This window comes from Oncorhynchus clarkii, chromosome 16 (assembly GCF_045791955.1).
Source record: "Oncorhynchus clarkii lewisi isolate Uvic-CL-2024 chromosome 16, UVic_Ocla_1.0, whole genome shotgun sequence".
In the NCBI taxonomy this organism is placed as follows: domain Eukaryota; kingdom Metazoa; phylum Chordata; class Actinopteri; order Salmoniformes; family Salmonidae; genus Oncorhynchus; species Oncorhynchus clarkii.
In genome coordinates, this window is record NC_092162.1 from 14,299,314 (window position 1) to 14,323,654 (window position 24,341).

The window sequence follows — 24,341 nt, forward strand, 5'->3', positions numbered from 1 at the left end:
AAGATCAGCCCGGGGTGTGTTGACCTGTTCAAGGATGCAGCAATGGAGCCCTCTGTAATGTAGTAATGGAGTCCTACCAAAGACACGAAACCAACGGCTCCACCTAGTGCTTCTCCTTTACCAACATAAACATGTCATGTTTTACATTAGAGGAATGAATATGTTTAGCAGGTTTTGGTAGATTTTTTTTTAAACTATTTTTTACCCTTGCACATAAAATAATAAACATATTCTGTAGTTTTGTTACAGTATAAATATATTTATTTTCACTCTTGATCATACAGTGCAGTTATTTAAACCAGTCTGTTAATACACAGAATATGAAAGAGAGTCAAATTTACAACAGGTAGACATTATTTTACAAACATGCACAAGTGGTAAAACTACAGTAAAATAAGCAGCTTGTCTCTGTGGAGTTGGGTGATTGGGTTCAGGTTATTGGGTGTGGGTTATTGGTTGCAGCCAGTGTAGGGGCTGTGCATGGGGCAGGGGATAAGGTAGGGGCTGGAGTCAGTGGGGGCTAGGGCTGGGGATAAGGTAGGGGCTGGAGCCAATGCAATGGGCTAAAGTCAGTGGGGGCTGGGGATAAGGTAGGGGATGTGGCAGGGGCTGTGGCTTGGGTAGAGGCCGGAGTTGGGATAGAGTTAGTGCAGGGCCTGAGGCTGGTCAGGCGTGGGTGCTGTGGTCTTGAGGTGGTTAAGGGGAAGGGCCAGGGTCTGCAGTAAGGCCGTTTCCAGGCGCAGCTGCATGGCATCCAGTCGCTGGTCCATGTGTTCCATCAGCCTCCTTTCCATCTCGCCCAGACATCTCTCCAGGACCTGCTCCAGCCCTCTGCAGCATGCATGCTCCTGCCTGCAAGACGATCCATCACAGAATAGGTTTTCAGAATAATTAAAGTACCTCCCTTTGGTGCTGTCGCCCTCCCATGTTAACATTGCCCTTGAACATATCCTCGCTATCCTCACAAGTTTCACTGGACCGGGAGTTTTCCCTGACAACAAGACCTTTACGGTCATACAGACACAAACATTTCCTGGAACATAAACAGACACACCACAATGCCGCCAGAACCATTACCAAACCCAGACAGACATGGTCAGCACTAACATACCCCATCCACTTGACTCCTAACCACAACATCTGGACGCCATTCTACTCCAACCACACCATGTAAACGTTCAGAGGGAGATTTACATTGTAGTTAGACCCACCACCAGTCATCATACTCACCGCGGGCCGTTGGATGTCTTTGAGGCATCCTCGATGCGGAGCTGCGTCACCTGCCCACACACACTCTGCAGCATAGGGAGCAAGTCTGGGCTGATGCATGGCCTCCGTCCTCCTGGCTGGCCGTTAAGAAAGGGTGACATCATGTCTGCCAGGCCGGTGTGAGTATCGCAGGCTGCACGAGACTGGGGCCATGGATCTGAGGAGGCAGAGTCAGACATCTCGTCTGGCTGGAGGCTAGTGTTGACTGAGGGGTGTTGAATGTCCGCTGGAGCTGAAGAGGGTCCGTTAGTTACTCTAGCAAGAGCAGAGAGAGCCCCGCTGCTCACGAGGAGGGGCAGAAACCCACTCAGTGAGTCAGCTTTGTTCTGGAAAAAAAATACCAAAGAGCTCGATTTACCATACAATACAGCGATTGTCTTCGGTGTTCTCTGTTCACTAGTCTTGAGCTTCTCGCTATCTGACAGCCATCTTGGTGGGTAGAAGAATGAACAATACAATACAATATGAGCCAGTGTCTCCTGTGTCATTTCGGACTGCGTCATTTTCCACTGAGGCGTCTATTGACTGGTATTGGTGACTGTGGTGCATTGACGTCAGCGGAGAACCCACCTTCTGCTGAAACTGGACCATGTTCATGAGGCTCTGGGCCCCCGGTGAGAGGCTGGCGCCCATCTCCTCCACCATGGACTGCACACGGAGCATGTCGATGCTGGGCCCCAGGCTCAGAGAGCAGTCCACAGGTGTCAGTGTCTGTAGGCCCATCACGACCCGAGCCACAGCCACGCTCCCTCGCCCACCAAGAGACAGCAGCTGAGAAAACACAGAAGTTAGCCCAAGAAAGGGCACCACCCATAATAACCCTAACTAGACAGGTAAAGGGGATGAGTCAATGGATTTCATGTTCCCAGAGCCATTGCTATGTGCTAGTAGAGAATAAACAGGAACGGGACTGAAGTAGTAACAGAAACTACTGTTGATTTGAAAGCTGTGGTTGACATGCATACCTTCACCTCACATGATGCGGCGGGGGACTCCAATATTAAGTGTTTCCTGTAGAAGGGTCCTCTCTCTGCACTGAAAAGCAAAAATATATATATTTTTAATAAGGACGTACCACATTACACCCAAGTATCATACTGTTTCCATTTTTCGCTTTAAAATGTATGACAAACAAAAAAACATTAATTTCTAAGTTAAACCATACAACTCCATGCACAAGGAATGCTTTTAATAATTTACTCAGAAATGTTTATACAAAAACAACATTTACTGGACAAACTGTGCAGATGCAAAGTTTGGTAACAGAATTTCTGTAAAATCTGTCCGTTTTTTTATGTGACCACACTTCCCAAAAGCGTAAATATCTGCTCTGGATTAAGTTTTAAAAAATGTCTGCACAAAGAATGGTGTGTCAGCTATGACATGACAGCTTAACTTAACATTTAAAAAAAAAAAAAGTGGGTTATTGAACTACAGTATTGCAGTAATAGAACTTCATCATGGGTCCCTGATTTGTACTACACAGAAGTGCATAATTATGGATATGAATGTCAGTCTCTTCATGGTGATGTATCATGTATAGGTACACAAAAAAGGTAGAAATAAGTAATACTCTCCTTTTCGTATTTGGTATTATTCTACACACGGGCTATTATTTACATATTCCCTACATATATACATACTGCCATTCAAAAGTTTGAGGCCACTTAGAAATGTCCTTGTTTTTGAAAGGCAACATTTTTTGTCCTTTAAAATATCAAATTGATCAGAAATACAGTGTAGACATTGTTAATGTTGTGAATGACTATTGGAGCTGCAAACGACTGATTTATAATGGAATATCTACATAGGCCCATTATCAGCAACTGTCACCCCTGTGTTCCAATGGCACATTGTGTTAGCTAATCTAAGTTTATAGTTTTAAAAGGCAAATTTATCATTACAGAACCCTTTTGCAATTATGTTAGCACAGCTGAAAACTGTTGTTCTGATTAAAGAAGCAATAAAACTGGCCTTCTTTAGACTAGTTGAGTTTCTGGAGCATCAGCATTTGTGGGTTTGTTTACAGGCTCAAAATGGACAGAAACAAATAACTTTCTTCTGAAACTCATCAATATATTCTTGTTTTGAGAAATTATGGCTATTCCATGTGAGAAATTGCCAAGAAACTGAAGATCTCGTACAACTACTCCCTTCACAGAACAGAACAAACTGGCCCTAACCAGAATAGAAAGAGGTGCACAACTGAGCAAGAGGACAAGTACATTAGAGTGTCTAGTTTGAGAAACAGACGCCTCACAAGTCCTCAACTGACAGCTTCATTAAATAGTACGCGCAAAACACCAGTCTCAACGTCAACCGTGAAGAGAAGACTCCGGGATGCTGGCCTTCTAGGCAGAGTTCCTCTGTCCAGTGTCTGTGTTCTTTTGCCCATCAATATTTTTATTGACCCGTCTGAGATACGTCTTTTTCTTTGCAACTCTGCCTAGAAGGTCAGCATCCCGGAGTCGCCTCTTCACAATTAGCCTTTTAAAATGATAAACTTGGATTAGCTAACACAACAAGCCATTGGAACACAGGAGTGACGGTTGCTGATAATGGGCCTATGTAGATATTCCATTATAAATCAGTCGTTTGCAGCTACAATAGTCATTCACAACATTAACAATGTCTACACTGTATTTCTGATCAATTTGATATTTTAAAGGACAAAAAATGTTGCCTTTCAAAAACAAGGACATTTCTATGTGACACCAAACTTTTTATATATATATAATACACACACCTGTCAGGCTGTGTGTTGGGGTCTCTTTCCCCGCGACTGGTGCCACAGTAGTCCCCAGCCTGGGAGTAGACCTCAATTGTGCGGGCCTCGCTGGTCACCAGCAGGCTGGTGATGAGGGCAGGGCAGTGGGGTGCACAGCACAGGGTGATGACACACGGAGACCCCTGCTCAACCTGCTCCAGGAGCACTGGAACACACCTGAGGACAAACAAGAGAGTGATCAAAATGTCAAAGGGTAGCAGTATTTTTATTAAGAAAATCAAGGATTTTAATATCGGTGCTGTAACTATTCTAGAGAGTGGAAGTTAGTCTAGATTGCTAACTATGACCGTCTGGGGCTTCCTGGAACGTTTCAATGAGTTAAGGCATGCATAAACCGTTTATGTGTGGTCATTTAAAGGTTGACGAGGTCACTGCGGTATGGGAATGTGTGTCAGTGGAGAAGATGATAAACAAGGTGTCTTACCCGTTTGGTGTGTCTCTGTCGATCTGACTGATGTCAGTGTTGATACTTGACTGTACTGGGAGAAGGATGTCAGAGAGTTGGCGCTCCTGTGATTTGCAAGCCCATGACGTGTGCCCGTTGACAGGTTCATCTTTGCTTGTACTCACGTCAATACTGGCCATGATGATGACCGCTTTCCCTAAACGTAATGCCTATCTAGCCAAATGGACTAGTAAAATACAAAACAGATTCCTCTTCTACAGCACAGTGACGTTATGAACAAATGCTGGGCAGAAACGGTTATTTCAGTCACACTGTTGGTTTGTCTATGCCAGTCGGTAACCGTGCAAAAATATATCAAACAATCCTATCGACTCTCAAGGAAATGTTAGCTAACGTTAGCATGTTAGCTAGCATACAGGCGGCCCGTCCATTCCTGGGTCAATGGATGGAAACGTCAGTTAAAACGCTACAATTCATACCTTACATCAACTAATAGTTTTAGAAAGCATATCTGGCGACCAGACGACTAACTAGCTGGCAACTTCGATGAAAGCACGGCTCGTTTATGATGTTACACCACCAATGAAGCACTTCCGCGTTACGCTTTTTTTCCCTTCTGTGGATCGGTTTCTACTAAATAGCACAGCCACAAACTGAAAATTAGCCTCAGGCCGATCGATCAAAAATCATAAAAACAAATTAATTTTTGGTCTTAATTTAAGATTAGGGCTAGACATAATGTTAGCATTGTGGTTAAGTTTAGGCTTAAAATCAGATTTTAATAAGAGAAATTGTAGAAATAGGTCATACGACTTTGTGGCTGTGTTGACTAGCGACGACCCTGTGGATCTTCTACTTCTGTAGAACGCTTTTCTTTCTTCCTTCAAAATAAGAGTCCTAACCAGTAGATAAATGAATAATGATATTAGTAACCATCCAATTACATATATTATCATGCAATTATTAGCTAACTATTAATTAATGGTGACATTTCGTGGATGAAAAACAATATAAATTCTATTAAAAACAACATAAAAAAATATATGTACATTTTTTTTTAAACAACGTTTAAAAACAAAGGAAAACAACTAGCCTTAAAAATGTTATTTCTTTTCCCTCTTTTGTTTTTTTTTAACATGCTGTTTTATTGAAAGACTGACTGGAGTAGTTTTGAGTGAATTTACCATAGATATTAAAACCAGGGCACAGATTTACACAGCACAACTGTATTTCACTCACTGTTTAAATCCAACCGCCAGGTGGCGACATTCACCATCCTGTATAATGGCAATAAAGAGAAAATGGAAACCGGTACATAAACCTACCAGTTAACCGCAGCCCAGTTCAAAATACCGAGGATTTTGAGAAAACAGCGGTGGCATTCGACGTGGGGATTTTAACCCTCTTCCGAAAGCAGTGCTGAGCGGAATAAGGTACCGAAATATGTAATTGATTCTCTAAATTACTGCATGATATTGCTCACTGAAGTATTAGAGGAACGTTAGTCACTATGACCATTCGTTTTGGTCTGCTGCGTCCCTCTCTGAAATAACACCTTGATGTTACCGCTATTTTACATTGTAAAATTGCCAGTCACATCGTTGTTGTAAATTGAACAATAGATTTGAGTTATTTTTATTTTATCGCAGCTGATATTTGGCCTGCTGTACAGTAGGAACAAAATGTGTTAAGGTATAAAACAGAAAGTTTTGTGTCGCAGCTGCAGTAAAATTTAGCTATGCGCGGAGTTTTTTATTTTTATTTTTTTTCTAAATCTCCTTAGTGTTTATTTGCTTGCTACGTGTGACAACAACATGTTGCTGGAAACAATTGGTTGATACATTGTTGCACACATGTCGCACATCCTCCGCTGACAAAGATTTCTTCACATGTTGCAACGCTGAGTGTCGGCATTTCAAGAGTAGATCATTGCCTAATTTGAACGTTCAGAAACATATCTGCAAGCCCATAAAAAATGTGTTAAAACATACATTTGCAGTCAACTCTAGTTTTTGGCAGTATGGTTTACTCCAAGGCTAGGGAATCTATTTTGATGGTGCTCCCAAAAATCCCTGCGATGGGGGGAGGGGCATGTACGTGGCAGTCTTTTCTCCCTGAATTATACTCCCTGGTTTGAACCTCTCCACAATTGTAGGGTCCTTGCTGTCTGGGAGCCTTGGGACGTCCATACTCTCCATTGAATTTTAAATGTATTATATAACAATTACACTTTATTTTAGTGAACAGTAATAACAGACACAGATGCATCACCTCTGCATGTCCTCGCCAGTTTTCTTAATCTAATAGCTCTTTGTAGTCTTGTTGGGTCACATCTCATACATTCCTGACCTTTTGATGAAATACCTACTTTCCAATTACCTAGATAGGGTTGGGTGATAGGTCATCTGCCCTGGGCCTCTGTTCACCTGTTGCACATCTGTTTCAAGGGTACCTACCTATCCAAAATCAAATCCAGACCATCATAAAAGGAAATTAAGCTCATTGGCCTATTTATTTACAGCACCTACTGCCAGCCGTTTGTGTGAACTTGTGTACTCTCCCGGGTATTTGATTGCCCGTCGTAAATACTTGAGCGACCCAAAAGGGAAATCAAGCCTTTCCCTTCCACCTCGGCCTCCGCCCCCTCTGCTCCTTGCTCTCCTTGGGATGCAGCTGCTGCTCTCACTGTCCGGCTTGTACTCTGTCATCCTAAAGCCTCAAATGCCCTCTGGTCAAACGGAGTACTTACCTGTTAGCTAGATATGTAGTTAAAACATGTTTTTTATAGACAAAGGAATTTAAAATCCCTGCTTTGAGTCTATTAAGTTTATTTATTTTATTTTAGCAGCAGCATGGCTGACACAGTAGTAGTTGTGTAAAGAACGAAGGCCTTGTGAGCGCAGTGAAAAGGGTCATGCAGGGTGCGTGAGCTGGCAGTGGCTGTATATTCACTTGGTGGGTTCTGAAGGCAAGTCTGGCAAAGCCGTATCCCCAGCGTGGGCAACACATTTTTACAAGCTTCTGCTCAGCCACTTAGCATGCCGAGACTCGCAAAAGTATTTTAATTGGTGCTGTTAGTTTCATACAAATATGTCTTTCTGAAGATTCCTGTCATGAGATCATCAGTGGATAGTGTGTCCAAGTGCCCTTACATCTCACAGGTATTAATATGATATGTAACGGGCTAACAACTCATCTACCTCGTTTTACAGACCCCTGTGCGGCAGTGTAAAGATGGAGTTGAGGGGAGTCTGTTGTGTGTTGTTGACCTGTCTATTCTACACATCCTCTGCTGACAAAGATTTCTTCACTTCCATCGGTAGGTTAAATGTCCTCTCCTTTCATGAACATCTCTCTGTTGAGCCCTTTATTCAGTAGTTTCATCGCTTCCAGCCTGTCTCGGTCACAAACATTGGCTTGAACGGCATTGCTCCCAATGAAAATCGTTGTTTATCACCGACATAAACATTACTAACATGTCTAAAATGTTCAACGCATAGAAGAACTAGTGCAACTTTTGACCCCTGTGTTTTACTGTGTTTCACTAGGTCAGATGACCGATCTGCTGTACACAGAGAAGGACCTGGTCACCTCTCTGAAGGATTACATCAGAGCTGAGGAGGACAAACTAGAGCAGGTCAAAAAGTGAGAGGAGAGCCCCGGTGCATAGGCAGTCTCTTTTATATCTCTCCATCTTTCTCCCACAGTCACAGGCTCTGGCAGATTATAAAGTGAGAGGAGAGCCCCGGTGCATAGGCAGTCTCTTTTATATCTCTCCATCTTTCTCCCACAGTCACAGGCTCTGGCAGGTTATAAAGTGAGAGGAGAGCCCCGGTGCATAGGCAGTCTCTTTTATATCTCTCCATCTTTCTCCCACAGTCACAGGCTCTGGCAGGTTATAAAGTGAGAGGAGAGCCCCGGTGCATAGGCAGTCTCTTTTATATCTCTCCATCTTTCTCCCACAGTCACAGGCTCTGGCAGGTTATAAAGTGAGAGCCCCAATACCCAGATAGCTACTCTCTCTTTCTTGGTCACGTTGCTCTCTCCCACAAGGCACCATGCTATAAAGGCTGTCACAGCGAGGAATGTACATCACAGGAGGTTGGTGGCAACTTAATTGGGGAGGATGGGCTCGTGGTAATGGCTGGAGCGGAATCAGTGGAATGGTATCAAATACATCAAACACATGGCGTTCCATTTGCTCCATCCCGGCCATTACCCTGAGCTGTCCTCCCCTCACCAGCCTCCTGTGGTGTACATATCCTGCTTCACGACACTACCTGTATCTGTAACATGTCTTTAGAGGGTGTCATATTGCCATGTCTCTAGCTTACAATGGGCCTGGCTAACCAGAGACCTAGTTTCTCTGGCTATGAAGATGGCACAATAAACCAACAGGGTGTGTCAAGTGCAGGACCTGATATAACAGTTTTTTTTTTTGCCTTCCGGGGGGGGGGTGGGGTGGTGGGGTGGTGTGTGCTTCTGAGCCACTTGTTTTTTTCTTTCTTTGTTTATTAGTCACATGATTCACAGGGTACAGTGACATTCTTAAGTTCCAACAGTGCAGGTCAAGAGGAGTAGCCTATATTGAATGCCTTTTCCCTCCATGGTGTGTCCAGGTGGGCTGAGAAGCTGGATGTGTTGTCGGCCACAGCCACTCAGGACCCAGAAGGCTTCCTGGGCCACCCGGTCAACGCCTTCAAGCTGATGAAGAGGCTCAACACAGAGTGGGGAGAGCTGGAGAGCCTGGTTCTCAAGGACATGTCTGATGGTCAGGGCTACTCACACGCCTCTATTCTAATGACTATAAATGCTATGTTACCACATACAGATTCAATTATTGCTAAGTGCTAATTTGACAACTTAATAAAATAAAATAAAAACAATATAATCAGTCATGTTGCATTTTAAGCAATCACTGAAGTGATGTAACAGGGTCTGTTTTCTACAGAGATGAATGAAATAACAGAGGCTCACATAGATGACGGCCTCCAATCACTTACCACATTCCTCGTTTTGCGAAGAGTAGATTGTGCTGATTTATTGGCACATATAACCATGTAGTGCGCCGTAGTTTTACAAACTCAGTGGCTAGTGCTAAAACAATGACGTCATACCATTTGTTCTCCTAGCATCTATACCACCCTGTGTGAAGATAGTAGAATTGAGGTTCCTAACCATCTTTCCTTCCCATACTCCAGGGTTCATCTCTAACCTGACCATCCAGAGACAGTACTTCCCCAATGATGACGACCAGACGGGGGCAGCCAAGGCCCTGATGAGGCTTCAGGACACCTACCGGCTGGACACGCACACCATATCCTCAGGAGAGCTTCCTGGTGAGTGGGGCTGGGACGTAGAGGCTAGGGGCTTAGGGCATCTACTGGCTAGACACGCTCACCATCTCCACGGGGGAACTGCCTAGTGAGGGCCAGGCAGGGAGAGGCTGACTAGGGGCTTAGGGCATGCGGTGGGAGCTTCATACCAGGACTGGATTAGCAGTGGACGTGTTGCCGGCAGAGGTTCTGTTAGAGCTTCAGTGATGGCTGCTCCTACTGTTGCAGGGGGAAATCGTGCACGGTGCTCACCACATGCAGTGCAGCACCCCATTTAGTCCACATGGATGCTTGAAATGCCATATAAGTGAACTGCATGCAAATGCTGCTGAGATGGAGATGTGTGTGTCACTCTGCACATGTTAACATCTACACACAGGAACCAATAAGGATGTCGCTATGAGCCCTATGACAGTGGAGGACTGCTTTGAGCTGGGGAAGATAGCCTACTCTGATGCCGACTACTACCACACAGAGCTGTGGATGGAGCAGGCCCTGAAACAGCTGGACGGGGGAGAGGAGTCCACCGTGGACATGGTGACCATCCTGGACTACCTCAGCTACTCCATCTACCAGCAGGGGGAGCTAGAGAGAGCCTTGGACTACACCAAGAGACTACTCAAATTGGGTGAGTGGAGACTGCTGTAGTACTTGTACATTATGTAAGGCCAAGGGCCTGTCTGAATACTTTTGAAATTGATACTTTGTCTGAATCTATAACTGAAAGCGGGGTTACCTCCCTTTGGCTTTCACCAGTCCCACCTAGTCAGATTACTGAAATACATGTTTAAGTACTGTCACCCAAGTATGTGTATGATATTTGTTTTTCATGTCTTGATTGTACTGCGCAGGTCAATACTGAGTAGACTCATCTTCTGTCCTAACCGAGTCTGTTGTGTTTCTCAGACTCTGCCCACCAGCGAGCCAACGGCAACCTGAAGTACTTTGAGTACCAGCTGGCCAAGCAGAACAAGGTGGAGGCGGAGGAGGGCCAGAAGGAGAAGGAGAAGAGAGAGAGGGAGAAGAGAGAGGCATCTGACAAGAAGGGCAGACCTGCAGACTACCTGCCTGAGAGGAGGAAATATGAACAGCTGTGTCGCGGCGAAGGCATCAAGATGGTGAGAGCCACTAACTGTACCACAGGAGGTTGGCGGAACCTTAATTGGGGAGGACCGTCGCATGGTAATGGCTGGAACGGGATTAGTGGAATGGTATCAAATACATCAAACGCTTGGTTTCCATGTGTTTGATGCCATTCCGTTTGCTTTGTTCCAGCCATTATTATGAGCCGTCTTCTGCTCAGCAGCCTCCACTGAACTGTACTAACCAGTGGCTGGTGGCACTTTAAATCGGAGGACAGACTCGTAGTAATGGCTGGAATGGAATACATTGAAAGGTATCAAACGCATAGTTTCCATTTGTTTGATTCCATTCAATCCTTTCCAGCCATTACTATGAACTGTCCACCCCTCACCAGCCTTCACTGGCTAACACACACTCTGCATGCACTGCTTCTAATGGCTATGTATTTTAAGTCCTAGTCCTCTTGAAATACTTTATTTGAATACATTTATGCACTGTAAATTGACTTCCACTAAGCCCAAAAAGATGTTATTTTAGAGTGTGTGGGGGGAGTTCGGGTGGCCCTCTGTGATCATGTATGATCTGTATCCCTCTCTTCCATCTTTCAGACCCCTCGTCGCCAGAGTCGTATGTTCTGTCGTTACTCTGACAACAACCACCACCCCCTGTACGTGCTGGGTCCCGTCAAGCAGGAGGACGAGTGGGACCGCCCACGCATCATCCGTTACCACGACATCCTCTCCAATAGTGAGATCGAGAAGGTTAAAGAGCTGGCCAAACCCAGGGTGAGTTCAAAGTTCAACCTCCGGGGGAAGACGGGGTCTGGCGTGTGGTTTTCCAGAATTATAATTAATTATAATAAGGATCATTTTGGGGGGAAATGATGCAACCCTAGGTGTGGTAGACATTAGAATGTGTCTAAGATGCATGCTGCCATAAGAAGACTGGGGATGCCCACCCTGCACGAGGACCTGACTGTGTTCCCGTGTGTGTGTTTGTTTGTTACAAACTAGCTGGATAAGAGCAACATCCCATTTGTTTGGCACATACAGTAGTATTTGATAGCTCCGTTAGATCTAGAGGTGAGTTTTGACTCGGCAATGAACATCACCTCTAATGGTCATAACTGAATCGAGTGGTCATAACTGAATCGAGTGGTCATAACTGAATCGAGTGGTCATAACTGAATCGAGTGGTCATAACTGAATTATAGCTTCATATCAACACATAATTCAGACTTTTGCATAAATCGTGTATTAATGTAAATGATAGAGATCCATAACTCAAGCTAGAGTTCAGCTCTTGGAGAGGGGTCCAGCAGGGACACACAGCACAGACTTAATGTAGCCTCGTAGTGTATGTGGGTCCAGCAGCCAGTCAGTGTGTAACAGGGATTGTCCCTGTAACCCATGTCCTCTCTGCCGGTTGGCTGTTGGCTCCACAGCTGCGCCGGGCCACCATCTCCAACCCCATTACTGGTGTGCTGGAGACCGCCCACTATCGCATCAGCAAGAGGTAAGTCCAGCAGGCAGGGATGGGCACAGCGCTGTACCCCATACCCCTCCGCACCCTGCATCCTCTCCTTCTGCTTGGGCAGGAACCGTGGCAAGAGCACAACAGCTAATCGGGAACTCTGCGATTTAAGCGTAGAGGAATTATAACGGATTGTAAATGGACCGTTTGTATGTTTGGGGAAATATTGCTGGAACAAGTAACATTCTTGTGAGATGGTAGACACTTTGGGTATATTGGAAGCTAGGTTGATTTTGAAGGTATAATTCAGTCCCTCTGGGCCCGTGCTCTTGCCAAGATGTCCCGCTACTGCTTTGATCATAACAAGAGGGAGGAACAGGAGTCCAGTACCTGCTTGTTATGACTCCCTTAACAGTAGTCGGGGTGCGACCAGGCCAGTTTAATATCTTCTACCTTTGGTAATGTCTCATTTAAGTTTTGGCTGTGACCATTACAAGTTGCAAGTCGTGTACTGCAATGGTTTTTAGACCTGATGGTCCGCATGCCCTGGCCTAGCGTCAGTCTGTCTCTCATACAGTTGCTTGATCATTCAGTGATGTCTCTATCTCTCTGTCTCTGTCCTCTTCACTGTGATCTGTGACTGTAATGTGAACCGTCTGGGATACTAGCTAAAGCGTGCCACCGTGCATGACCCCCAAACTGGGAAACTCACTACAGCCCATTAGTCTCCAAGAGGTAAGGGGTCAAAGGTGACAGAGAGGGGCCTGCATGAGGCCCTGTCTGCCCTGCTCATCCCTACCTCTCACCCCCTTTTGTGGAACTTTACTTACGGACACACCTACCTCTCCACCTCTCTCCTCCTACTGCAATGACATCACTTCCTCTCCTCTCCAACCCATCAGATGATTGACATTATCGACATGACAACCCAATCCATGCAGTGGCAAGCACAGTTTTTCCTGCTCTTTTTCTTGAAAACAGGAGTTTTTCTGTTATCTTGGTGCAGGCTCTGGTGTATCTTACAGAATGACGTTTCAGTGTATGGGTGGAATCTCCTCTTGTAGAAAGGGGTCTGCCTGCCTATTTGTTCCCTTCAAGCCTGTTTAATGTGGCGTGGCTATAGAGCGTCCCCTTGTGGAAATAGATTAACTGCAGTTGATGAGCAAACGGAAACATGGTGATCTTCCTCTGTTCCTCTGACCCCAGATTTCAGCTTCATTACACCAATTAACCTAAATTAGCCACATTTATTCAACATTTAGCTCATAAAACCTGCTCAATGTGTTTATGAATTGTCTTGGGGGCATTTATTTATCAGGGTTCTCGGTTAGGCTCTAGATTTTTCTTCTTGTTAGATGAATGGTTTAATGAAGCACTCCGATACAGAACATGTTTTTGTAACCATATATAGCAGCTGATGGAGTATTTATATCTAAGGATGTGAGCCAGCATTCTGTCCGGACTCTAATGACAGCACTTCCAACCCTGTCTTCCAGTGAAGATACTCGCACATATATACTTCAGAATGAATCGATTGAGGCCATTTTTAAGTCATTTCCTATTCATCTTTATAACATGCACAGGCTACGCTAATTGAACAAAGGACACACACATTCATGTTAAATGAGGGCGTGTAAACAGCGCCTGAGACGTGGGCCTGTCTGACTCGACTTGTTTTGAAGTGAGGCTTGGCCCCTACCCAATGAAAGGATGGGATCTTGGTCTCCCCAGTCAACTCTGCTCCCTGCTGGACTCTTACCAGCATCTTCTGTTACTCCCATAGCTTTTTAATCTATATTTATACATTTCAAACGGCAAGGTCTGTAACAGAGGGACAGAAGGGGCCTGGGGTCTGTTTGTTTAAATTAATAACCCTAACTCCGAAATGGTCACTCTTCCTCATAAATGCCCCAACTTCCTTGGTGAGAAACAGTTTGTTTTTAATATTTTTGCTCTGAGACTGGATAAATATGGAGTTCCCTTTCACCTGTTTCAACCAGCCTGTTTCCTTCTACAGATGTAGAATCTTAATTTGAGCCAGTTTGCTACAGCAAGAAAACAATTCTGCAGCAACAGGAAATGTGAATTATTATGTGGATCATAATTGTAGGGGTCGATAATTGTAGGGGTCAAGTCTTCCGACGTATTTTTAAACCTCAAATGCACTACAAGTTTTACATTTCCTACATTGCAGGAAATTTCTCCTGCAACAGGGTGATCAAATTAAGATCCTACATCTGTATACCCCTTCTAACCTACAGTACTACCACATGCTGTCCATGCTGCTATCTTAACTGTTAACTGTGGACACACTAATCTAGAATAACATTATTCAGCTGCCTGGCTGCAATTTTGATGCTAAATAAAGATGTATTTTACGACTCAAACTCTCCGTTTCTCATCACAGTGCATGGCTAACCGCCTACGAAGATCCAGTAGTGGACAAGATAAACCAGCGCATTGAGGACATCACCGGCTTGAATGTCAAGACTGCAGAGGAGCTACAGGTAACACAACCGAACATCAGTGTGGCTGAGGGACTTTAGTAGGACTGGAGCACTGGCAGGAGGGGATACCCTGGCAGTACATCTAGTTTAGCAACTAATGATGTGTATATACACTGGCGGGTAGGAGGAGCGTAGGGCCAGTAACCGAAAGGTTGCTGGATCGAATCCCCAAGCTGACGAGGTACAAATCTGTCGTCCTACCCTTGAGCAAGGCAGTTAACCCACTGTTCACCGGGCGCTGAAAACGTGGATGTCGGTTTAAGGCAGCCCCCTGCACCTCTCTGATTCAGAGGGGTTAGGTTAAATATGGAAGACACATTTCAGTTGAATGCATTCAATTGTACAACTGACTAGGTATCCCCCTTTCCCTTTATACAGTATGCCTATTATAGCAACTATAAAAACTCAGTGCAAAGTTCACCAATTTTACTGCTGTTTTCTACTTAGGAAGAGCCTACCAAAGGACTAGATGAGTGTCTCTAATGACAACACAGCATCTGTCACTGAGTTTGTCCTCTGTTCATCTGTCCTCAGGTGGCAAATTACGGCGTGGGCGGGCAATACGAGCCCCACTTTGACTTTGGACGGGTAAACAAGGCTTCTCTTTCTATTCTGGTCAGGGAACTATGACCTTTATGCTGTATGACTGAGAGCCAGTGGGTGACTGTTGTTGGCTGGCACACGTGCATTAACTGTTGCTAGTGGGTTCATATGTGGATGGGAGTTTTTCCTTGACTTCACTGTTAGTGTTATTGAACCTTTGTGTTTGTTCCATGTCTTTGTAGAAAGATGAACCGGATGCATTTAAGGAGCTGGGCACCGGGAACCGCATCGCCACCTGGCTCATTTACGTTAGTATTAAGCAATTCACTATTTCAGCTCTACTTCATAGATTTGGATACAATTTTGGGTCTTCTGTTTTACCCATGTGTGAATCTAATTTCAAAGATTTCATTTAAAAATAAATGGGTTTCAATTAGTTGTTTTTTTTAAAGCTCTCGTATTAAAGTGGTGTGATGCGATGGCTTGACGAGGCTCTCTGTTGCAGATGAGTGACGTACCTTCAGGAGGAGCCACTGTCTTTACTGATGTGGGAGCTGCAGTGTGGCCCAAAAAGGTGAAACACACAGCTGTGGTGTTCACTTTTAAGTGCGTGATGGGGTTTATTTATTTGACATGTTGATGCTAAATAAAGAGCTTTGTGTATGTGTAAACTGTTCTTTTCAGGGAAGTGCAGTGTTCTGGTATAACCTGTTTGCCAGTGGAGAGGGTGACTACAGCACACGGCACGCAGCCTGCCCTGTCCTAGTGGGCAACAAGTGGGGTGAGCTGACCTGTCTCTCATTACATCCTATTTCCTACACCCTGAGAACTTCAGGTCTGCCCCGAGGGCAGTGATACGGTTGTGTCAGGTCCGCTAACGGTTTGCTGCAGCAGTTAAGTGGGTCCTTGTTTGTCATGTCCTCCTGACTTGGTTTCCTCTTCCTTCTCCAGTGTCTAACAAGTGGATGCACGAGCGAGGCCAGGAGTTCAGGAGACGTTGCACTCTGAACGAATCAGAATGATCCAACGGAATACACTTTTCTCCTCTCATCCCTCTTCCTGGACCCTCCTGACTCTCGGCTCTGTGGGCTGTGAAGTGCCCTCTGACCTCTCGTCCTCCTCTCCAAAACTCAGTGTTCACTGAGGCTCTGGCTGCTCATGTGATGTCACATGTATTTGTAGTTGAAGTGTGTGTGTGAGTGGTTCACCAGTGGGTCCGAAGCGCTTCGCTCCCAGTCTGTGCCTTCCGTCATGGGTTTTGCACACTCCGACTGCACAGCTGTCTTAACCTGAGGAACTTTTTTTATTTCATTCTCACCCTTAACAGGGACTTTGATACAAGATATTAAGTTAATTAGAGCAAGCAACACAGCTGCTTATCCCGTTCAACTTCCTACACATTACATGTTTTGGTGTGCCCTACTCTTTTCCTCTACCTGAAACACTCCTTTTAACCACCACTCCAGTCCCTTCCTCCACTCCTTTTAACCACCACTCCAGTCCCTTCCTCCACTCCTTTTAACCACCACTCCAATCCCTTCCTCCACTCCTTTTAACCATCACGCCAATCCCTTCCTCCACTCCTTTTAACCATCACGCCAATCCCTTCCTCCACTCCTTTTAACCATCACGCCAATCCCTTCCTCCACTCATTTTAACCATCATGCCAATCCCTTCCTCCACTCCTTTTAACCATCACGCCAATCCCTTCCTCCACTCCTTTTAACCATCACGCCAATCCCTTCCTCCACTCCTTTTAACCATCACGCCAATCCCTTCCTCCACTCCTTTTAACCATCATGCCAATCCCTTCCTCCACTCCTTTTACCCACCACTCCAATCCCTTCCTCCACTCCTTTTAACCACCACTCCAATCCCTTCCTCCACTCCTTTTAACCACCACTCCAATCCCTTCCTCCACTCCTTTTAACCACCACTCCAATCCCTTCCTCCACTCCTTTTAACCATCACTCCAATCCCTTCCTCCACTCCTTTTAACCATCACGCCAATCCCTTCCTCCACTCCTTTTAACCATCACGCCAATCCCTTCCTCCACTCCTTTTAACCATCACGCCAATCCCTTCCTCCACTCCTTTTAACCATCACGCCAATCCCTTCCTCCACTCCTTTTAACCATCACGCCAATCCCTTCCTCCACTCCTTTTAACCATCACGCCAATCCCTTCCTCCACTCCTTTTAACCATCACGCCAATCCCTTCCTCCACTCCTTTTAAACATCACTCCAATACCCACCCCCCACTGCTTCCCAGCACACATTTGACCGAGACCAGTTATAAATGCACTGTCACTGTCCCCCTCTCCCTCCTCAACAGGTCATAATCAGATGACCCCACATCATATCAGACCTTCAACTTCAATGGGGGGACATCCCAATGATCCTGTAATCAGGGGTTGATGTTGACCAGAGCCACAAAATGGATGTTCTAACGGGTGTCGGGTTGGACTGGGGCTAGATAGAGGGCTCGTGGGAAGGATGGAGGTTTAGTTGGTTGCACTATGACAATCAGGGTTAGTTATTAGGACGATACTATGTGCAGGCCAGGGTTCTAAATTATGACCGTTGTAGTTGTTTATGCGCCTTAAAATGTGGCAGTACTACCTGAGGTATTCGATAGGAAAGCATCAATGTGAGGGCAAAGACTTGTTCAATGTTACCATCAAAAGTACAGTATGCACCGGGTCTGGGCTATTATCACACTTGGGGCAATTTTCAGGACAGTGACTATCTAATAGTGTTTGATCCCTATTGCAGAAGGCAATGTTTGCATTCATGGTAAATGCTGCATATATCCACTCAATTGTAAATGACCTTTCAATATCGCTGCCCCACATCTCCTCTATACCATTGCCATGTCTGCCATGGGGCAAGAGCCCCGAGGTCATTCACTCCAGGGTAAACATTACTGCTGCACAGAAACTGTGTCTGAGTCCCTCTGTTCCTCCCGTCTCTCCAACTCCTCGTTCTGCCTTGGTGAAATACAGCAGTCTAAGTGCTGACTCAGTGCTGAAGCAAAGCTCCTACCTAATCATTCATTGGTTTGATAATCAAAGGATTTCATCTCTGAATGAAAGATGGTGCTAAGAATCATTAGGATTATTAATCCCATGCATCACTCCACAGTTTAAGCCTTTGCTGACCATGGGAAATCTGTTTAGAGAATGTGGCTATATACACTCCAAAGCAGAAGAGGCTGGTGGGAGACGATAGGACGGCTCGTTACAATGTCTGGAATGGAAACAACGTGAGCCCATCCTCCTATATCCTTCCACCAGCCTCCTCTGCTCCAAGGTGCAGTCCTTATTTTATTTGAAATGTAATAATGGGATGTGTGGCCAGATGTTGTACATGTGAGATTCATGTTTTCTAAATAAATAAGTATTCACTGAAGACTACAGTGTAAGTGTGACATTTGTCCAGACCAGACTTGATTGACTGGAACTGCAGAAGTATTCCTATATTACCTCTGGTACAATATTAATACCAACCAAACCCTGAAGCAGTTCTGAAGAAAAAAAATATGGTATCTATTTTAATCTCTCCATGATTTGATACAAAGGGCAATTTGTTAACTGGATTACAGAAAAAGAGTCAAGATGACTTTGAAGTGCAGAAAGGTGGTGCTGGCCACAGCCCTTCACTGTAATTGAAGGCTCTGTGGTAGTTGGCAGCTCAAGGCAGGGGCATCTTGTAGTCTGCAGGGTGGTTTCCCTCCCGGAGCTTTCCGAAGCAGCCACGTATCAGATCTACTGCAGTGTTGACCGTGGAGCTGATCTCTTCCTCTGTCTTGCCTCTCTTTGGGTTCACCTCCACCATGTCCACTGCAGACAGCATCCCTGTGGAGACAAAACGCAGCTCAACACACACCTGACTGACCACCTGACTACATTGGAGCAGCCTCTACTGTGTGTGTGAGAGATCGCTCACCTGTCTGACAGATGTGCTCTGTGATATAGACTCCCTCTCTGTAGGTCAGCCCTCCCACTACTGGTGTTCCTGTGGCCGGGGAGATGGATGGGTCCAGGGCATCGATGTCATAGCTCAGGTGGATGGGCTTCTTCACCCTATTAAATCAATTCATTCATCAGAACAATATTCACATTGATTTATCAGTGTCTGATGTAGTCTACCATTTAATAGCAAGGAATTAAAACAAAATTGTTGCGGTTATACTTTGAGAAGATGTAGTCACATGTCTCCTCCATCACTTTGGATATTCCAAGGCGATCCACCTCTGTCATGGAGTAACCTTTGACACCCAGCAACGTCAGGATATGGCTACAAAAGGAAGAGTTTTTAATTCTTCAGTAAACAAATGGGTGGAGTGAAAGGTTATATAATACGACGTATGAGTCAGAATGACAGGCGAAAACTTACTGCTCTTCTGGATCCACGTCTCTCAAGCCAATGTAGACTATGTCTTTGGCTGATACACATGGCTTTATCCAGGAGAAGTTGGGCAGAACTGGAATCTAATCAATCAAAGAAAAGGAGACAAGTCCGCATCTAGAACTGTAGCTCACACCCATGTAGAATTTTGGGGCAGGTAGCCTAGTGGTTAGAGTGTTGGGCCAGTAACCGAAAAGGTTGCTGGATCGAATCCCCGAACTGACAAGGTAAAAATGTGTCATTCTGCCCCTGAACAAGACAGTTAACCCACCTGTTCCCCGGTAGGCCGTTATTGTTAAGAATTTGTTCTTAACTGACTTGCCTAGTTAAATTAAAAAGATATATACTGTCACCACCTAAAATGTAAACAACTGATATGACTAATCTCTATCAACATTTTTCATTTTATAATCAGTTCCTAAAAAATGTATGATGATCAAGGACGAGCACAGGAAGAGGAAGTCTTCCAGTAAATCCTCAAAACTAACTGACATTACATAACTGTGTAAATACTGGTATTGCGAATACCAAGGTGTGGCTGATCTAACATGTTCAACTCTGTTGCAGGGCAAAACAACCACATGTTTTATGGTACACTATTTGAAATATTAAAACTTGGGGATGCCTTTGGGGGGAATAGGAGGAGAGAGAGAAGGATAGAGAGAGATCACCTTGGAGTGCAGCTCGTGGATGAGGTAGGACATGGGCTGTCCGTGGATATTGCCTGTAGGGGAGGTCAGGGGTGTGTTGATGTCTGCATGGGCGTCCACCCATACCACACAGAGGTCCTTCTTAGCTGCTGCATGCCCCTGGATCGAGCCTATCGCCAAACTGGACACAATCATGAGTGAATTCCATATCATATAGTCAGGAAAAACACCCTGCCCACAATCCTGTGAATTTTGGCTGGTTGTTGACACTGGGCTCTTGCTCTAATATGAGTGGATATGACACACACACCTGTGGTCTCCTCCCAGCATCACACAGGTGTGTCCGTCATTCTTCACGGCGTGGACGGCAGCAGACAGACGTTGGTTGGCGCTGCCCACCGCTCTAGGTCTCTTCACATTGCCTATGGGCTCATCGTTGGCCACCTCCTCAAACGTCACGTTGCCATAGTCTTTGACTGCACAGCCTGCAGAGGATGAGATTGGGCAACACAACAGCCACCGAAGGAAATGTATTAGTCAATGCACTTACAGTAATCTAGTGTCAAAATGAATCAAGGAGCTCTCAATGCATCACTTTGAAAAGAAAAGCCACACACTCATTAATAAGGTATCAATGGATCACCATAGTAATTACAATGTACCATTCATGTACATCATATCAAATTCATTCCATGGGAGGGCCTAGTGTCTGCCGGTTTGGTTTTTCCTTACAACTAAGACCTATGCAACCAGATGAGGGGAGGTCCTTACTAATTTAGTGACCTTAATTCATCAATTAGGTACAAGCAAAGAGCGAAACACCCGCAGCCACTCTGCCCTCAGTAGAATGAGTTTAACATGTGATGTACATGTTATAACATAGTCCCCTCAAACTCAACTCTGGACCTCGAAGCCAGTTCCACTGCATTTTCATTGTTCCCCTCTAATCAGGGACTGAGTTAGACCTGGAACACCAGGAGTGTGCAATTAATTAGCAGGTAGAAAAGAAAACCAGCAGGCTCTGCACCGCGTAGGGCAGGCCTGTGCAATTCCAGGCCCCGGGGGCCTGATTGGTGTCACATTTTCCCCCCATCCCTAGCAAACACAGCTGATTTAAAATAATTGCATTCTAAACTGAAGATCATGATTAGTTGATTATTGTAGTCAGGTGTGTTAGCTGGGACTGGGGCACAAGTGTGATCTCAATCAGGCCCCCGAGCACTGGGGTTGCCCAGGCCTGTCAGAGTTGAATACCCCTGACCTAATCCTTGCCTCTAAGCTTATTTGCAATGTAAAACAACTCCTCCATTTTGCCTAGATGCAAAATGTTGAATCCTCCCCATTTTGCCAATGCAAATGAGCTCTCTCAAAGTTTAAATAAATTACTTATTTTACTGTGTTTGTTACTATGTTACTGGTTGAGATGTCTGTCTGATATTCTCTCTGTGGAGCACACAGGCAGGCTAAGCATTGACAGAGCACTTGTCCCCCCCAAAGTGCCCTCAACTGTTGCTGCTGGGTGAGTGAGTGAGCACACTTTCACTGGCATGCATAATGTGTGCAGGAGGCTACCATTGTCATAACCCAAACACACACACACACACTCATGGAAGGGGGAGTTATGCAAGGTCAGGAGAGCTAGGCCTATCAGATCCCTTGTGCTGTGTTCCATGAATAAAACAGAGAAGGTGCCTAGGATGTCTCTGATCTCACGTGAACACACACATGGGCAGAAGCTGACACGGGGACACAGACAGACAGATCTTGCTCACGTGTTAATCCACTTGGATCACACAGATCCCTCAGTCCCTCTCACGCCTTCCCAGGAAGACTTCTCATGACTAAACACTTCCGAGGACAGGTCAGTCTCACTGGTAGTCTTTCCAAAGGACACCACTCCTGTTCGGTGATATCCTGGTCATGATCTCAAGTTTAAGTTCAGGTGTATTTTTCCCCAAAAGGATTCTCTTTGTACCCTAGCCTATGGTTCAGAACTGCCCTGGAATTGAACCTAAGTAGGCTTGTGTGAGGAGCTATAGAAGGATGAGCTCATTGTAATGGCTGGAATGGAGTTTATGGATCTGTATCAAATACGTCAAACATATGGAAAACACATCAAACATATGGAAACCCCCATATTGACTCGATACAGGTACCCCTGTATATAGCCTTGTTATTGTTATTTAATTGTGTTAGTTTAACAAAAAACGTTTGTTTATTTTGTAAATATTTTCTTTACTCTTATTTTTCTTTTAAACGTCATTGCTGGTTAAAGACTTGTAAGTAAGCATTTCACAGTAAGTCACGCATGTGACATTTTTATTTTATTTGTTTGACGCATTCGCTCCATTCCAGCCATTACAATGAGCCCGTCCTTCTATAGTTCCTCCCACCAGCCTCCTCTGAATTGAATGCGGCCATGGAAAGTCAATCATGCTGTTCGCTCGTGTAAATGCTATTGTCATTTGACACCAGGTTTCAAACTGATCCCCAATATGTTAAATTATTTATCTCAACACTTCTGCCAAGCCAAGTAAAACAAAATGTTAGATATCTGGAGACTGATCTTAGAGAGATCACTTACTCATTTGATCAAATCAATAGCTTACAGAAAACAGATTGTAAACAGATTCCCTTCACTTTACATTATCTATTTTCACAATGTTATTCAGCGCAAGTGTCTTCCTTTCGGCACTGTAGCTACCTATAACCTATATCACAGAATGAGTGTAAAACGCAATATCAGGACCTCACCTTGCGCTCTGAGCTTTTCCACCAATCCGGCAGAGCGAATGAGGTCTGGTCCTTTCTCCACACCATCCCTCGGCTGCAATATATATAGATTAATAGGACTGTGTATTATAGCAACACATAATATATCACAAATGTATAGTTTATTGTATCTGAACGGTAGTATATTAAGCCTATTCGATAACATATCGAATGGTATACCTATCAATAGACTATAATAAATTACCCACAGTACCAACCTGTCCTTTTGAAAAAGGCGCTCCAATAATTCCAACTGAGTGATGATGACTTCGCTTATAAATTCGGAAGGCGAGTTGTAATCCTCTCGAGCTCTTTATAAGGACCATTATCCTGTGTCGGGACACACTGTACAGGAGAGCTGCGCAGGAGTTGCTTGCACTATCAAATTGTTCACTGAAATCAAAAGGCACACCGGCTTGAGCGTGATACAGTAGCCTAAACCCAACTGGGAGCCTATGTCCGCTGTAACGGGCCACGTCTAGAGGTAAAAGTTTCGGCACCGCCCCAGCATCATCAAGGGTTAGCGGCTCAGAATTAATAATTGCATAACCTAATCTTCCGCCTTGTACTTAGCGTTCGGGATATGGCCGATCTTCTCTGCTGGTGTCAATAAGATAACTGAATTGAGCGATCAGTAGCCTAAGAGTTTTGATAACTAAAAGTAATACATTTATAGCAATAACCATTTGCTTTCCAAACAGTTTTTCAGTGATTGTATTTTTAAATATTGCGATATGCCTGGCTGGATCTCTGCTTTTCACCTACAGTCACAACTCAACAATCACCTATTTTGGTATTTGCAGCGCCCGCTGCCCAAATTGCGGACCCTTCCCACTAAAACAATCCACACCAGTTTATATATATATATTTAAAGAGGCTAATTAGCCTCTGTGGCCAAATTATGCTTTCTGGTTTAGTGGCCAAGTTAGAACGAATTTGTTTCTTTCTGTATAGACAGGAGAAAGCCAATTAGGCTATATAACTTTGGCAATTCAATTTACTTTAGGGAAATCTTAGCCTTATGGACACGCCGCCTATGCTTTTTAATGTGGCATAAACCCAATCAGTCAATGTTTTCATCTGATTGTCAAACAATCGCTTATT

General features: G+C 44.7%; 3 protein-coding genes across 4 annotated transcripts; 1 reads left to right on the forward strand and 2 right to left on the reverse strand.

Moving 5' to 3' along the window:
* Positions 1-237: 237 nt before the first annotated feature.
* On the reverse strand, positions 238-5,325 carry c16h10orf88 (chromosome 16 C10orf88 homolog). The gene is made up of 6 exons (XM_071105675.1): positions 4,482-5,325; positions 4,016-4,213; positions 2,235-2,304; positions 1,840-2,040; positions 1,231-1,595; positions 238-852 (listed from the first exon to the last, which is right to left on the reverse strand). Exons 1-6 carry the CDS (start codon positions 4,640-4,642, stop codon positions 645-647), a joined length of 1,203 nt encoding a protein of 400 aa, XP_070961776.1. The 5' UTR covers positions 4,643-5,325; the 3' UTR covers positions 238-644.
* Positions 5,326-5,732: 407 nt separating this feature from the next.
* LOC139368005 (prolyl 4-hydroxylase subunit alpha-1-like) lies at positions 5,733-18,816 on the forward strand. 2 transcript variants are annotated; one of them, XM_071106486.1, is made up of 15 exons: positions 5,733-5,896; positions 7,676-7,782; positions 8,012-8,108; positions 9,083-9,234; positions 9,665-9,802; positions 10,179-10,427; positions 10,706-10,917; positions 11,491-11,667; positions 12,327-12,397; positions 14,763-14,862; positions 15,397-15,450; positions 15,648-15,713; positions 15,911-15,979; positions 16,090-16,186; positions 16,357-18,816. In XM_071106486.1, the coding sequence occupies exons 2-15, from the start codon at positions 7,698-7,700 to the stop codon at positions 16,425-16,427; spliced, it is 1,638 nt and encodes a 545-aa protein (XP_070962587.1). In that variant the 5' UTR covers positions 5,733-5,896; positions 7,676-7,697; the 3' UTR covers positions 16,428-18,816. The 2 variants fall into 2 exon arrangements, with proteins under 2 accessions (XP_070962587.1, XP_070962588.1); XM_071106487.1 differs by lacking the exon at positions 5,733-5,896 and having other exon boundaries at positions 7,719-7,782; positions 8,012-8,100.
* Positions 18,817-18,929: 113 nt separating this feature from the next.
* Positions 18,930-24,084, reverse strand: LOC139368006 (arginase-1-like). The gene is made up of 8 exons (XM_071106488.1): positions 23,456-24,084; positions 23,220-23,292; positions 20,776-20,950; positions 20,487-20,646; positions 19,804-19,898; positions 19,600-19,704; positions 19,354-19,490; positions 18,930-19,262 (listed from the first exon to the last, which is right to left on the reverse strand). Exons 1-8 carry the CDS (start codon positions 23,561-23,563, stop codon positions 19,099-19,101), a joined length of 1,017 nt encoding a protein of 338 aa, XP_070962589.1. The 5' UTR covers positions 23,564-24,084; the 3' UTR covers positions 18,930-19,098.
* Between the last annotated feature and the right edge of the window lie 257 nt (positions 24,085-24,341).

Coding starts and splice junctions, on each gene's coding strand:
- c16h10orf88 (XM_071105675.1), bottom strand. CDS start 4,642: ATGGCCAGTATTGACGTGAGTACAAGCAAAGATGAACCTGTCAACGGG. Junction 2,305..4,015: donor CCCAACACACAGCCTGACAG/GTGTGTGTATTA, acceptor TTTGCTTTTCAG/TGCAGAGAGAGGACCCTTCT. Junction 853..1,230: donor AAGACATCCAACGGCCCGCG/GTGAGTATGATG, acceptor ATCGTCTTGCAG/GCAGGAGCATGCATGCTGCA.
- LOC139368005 (XM_071106486.1), top strand. CDS start 7,698: ATGGAGTTGAGGGGAGTCTGTTGTGTGTTGTTGACCTGTCTATTCTAC. Junction 11,668..12,326: donor AAGAGCTGGCCAAACCCAGG/GTGAGTTCAAAG, acceptor TTGGCTCCACAG/CTGCGCCGGGCCACCATCTC. Junction 16,187..16,356: donor CCTAGTGGGCAACAAGTGGG/GTGAGCTGACCT, acceptor TTCCTTCTCCAG/TGTCTAACAAGTGGATGCAC.
- LOC139368006 (XM_071106488.1), bottom strand. CDS start 23,563: ATGGTCCTTATAAAGAGCTCGAGAGGATTACAACTCGCCTTCCGAATT. Junction 20,951..23,219: donor GGAAAAGCTCAGAGCGCAAG/GTGAGGTCCTGA, acceptor CATCCTCTGCAG/GCTGTGCAGTCAAAGACTAT. Junction 19,491..19,599: donor TGTGACTACATCTTCTCAAA/GTATAACCGCAA, acceptor TTGATTTAATAG/GGTGAAGAAGCCCATCCACC.